Source organism: Primulina eburnea, chromosome 5 (assembly GCF_022965805.1).
Source record: "Primulina eburnea isolate SZY01 chromosome 5, ASM2296580v1, whole genome shotgun sequence".
In the NCBI taxonomy this organism is placed as follows: domain Eukaryota; kingdom Viridiplantae; phylum Streptophyta; class Magnoliopsida; order Lamiales; family Gesneriaceae; genus Primulina; species Primulina eburnea.
In genome coordinates this window covers 18,021,955-18,022,967 of record NC_133105.1, presented here as the reverse complement: position 1 = coordinate 18,022,967, position 1,013 = coordinate 18,021,955, and the positions used below count along the sequence as shown (strand labels likewise).

The 1,013-nt window shown below is 35.5% G+C and overlaps 1 protein-coding gene across 1 annotated transcript; it reads left to right on the top strand.

Annotated features, from left to right (window-relative positions):
* Positions 1-322: 322 nt before the first annotated feature.
* Positions 323-742, top strand: LOC140831417 (secreted RxLR effector protein 161-like). The gene has a single exon (XM_073195172.1). It carries the CDS (start codon positions 323-325, stop codon positions 740-742), a length of 420 nt encoding a protein of 139 aa, XP_073051273.1.
* Positions 743-1,013: the final 271 nt, after the last annotated feature.

Below are 1,013 nucleotides of genomic sequence, written 5' to 3'. Positions count from 1 at the left end.
ATGTCGATGACATATTGTTAGCTGGGAATGACAAGGAGTATATAGAAACCATTAAGAAATGGTTGTCCTCAAATTTTGAAATGAAGGATATGGGTGAGGAAGATTACATCCTAGGTGTTAAAATTCACAAAGATCGTTCTAAGTGACATCTTGCACTTTCTCAAGAATCTTACATTAAAAAGATTCTAGAACGATTTAGAATGTCAAATTGCAAACCCATTGATACTCCTGTGGCCAAAGGTGAAAACTTAAATCGTGAAATGTGCCCAAACACTTCTGAAGAAATCCATGAGATGTCTAAAGTCCCATCTTAAATCGTGAAATGTGCCCAAACAATTCTGAAGAAATCCATGAGATGTCTAAAGTCCCATATTTTAGTGCTATTGGAAGTTTAATGTATGCAATGATGTGTACTTGTCCCGATATTTGTTATGCCATGGGTCTGGTCAGCAGGTATCAATCTAATCCAAGAAGAAGACACTGGAGTGCAGTTAAAAAGATTCTAAGATACCTAAAAGGCACTACAGATTACTTCCTTTGTTATCAAGGAAAAGATTTAACATTGAAAGGATACACAGATGCTGATTGGGGTGGTGATTTAGATGAGCGTAAATCAACTTCTGGTTATGCTTTCTTGCTAAATGATGGATGCATCTCTTGGAGAAGCAAGAAACAAACTCGTGTATCACTATCCACAATGGAAGCAGAATTTGTGGCATGTGCTTCTGCAGTGCAAGAATGAAACAACCCTCCTCCCATGACATTTTAATTAACTAATTAACGTATGCGGAATCCTTAACATTTAAAAGGGAAAGAACAATATATCCTTTACATCATAAACATTATCCATACTAATATACATGATCGTTCACAAAATAGCAGACAACTCATAACCACAAGCCAACATACTAACTTGTTTTTCCCCCCATTCATTTAACAAACTACATGATATTTTAAAACTTCTCATGTTCATTGTATCCCAAATAAAAAGTGACATGATAACAAGTCTTTCC

Excerpts from the sequence above, each read along its gene's own strand:
- LOC140831417 (XM_073195172.1), top strand. The coding sequence starts at position 323 with ATGTGCCCAAACAATTCTGAAGAAATCCATGAGATGTCTAAAGTCCCA.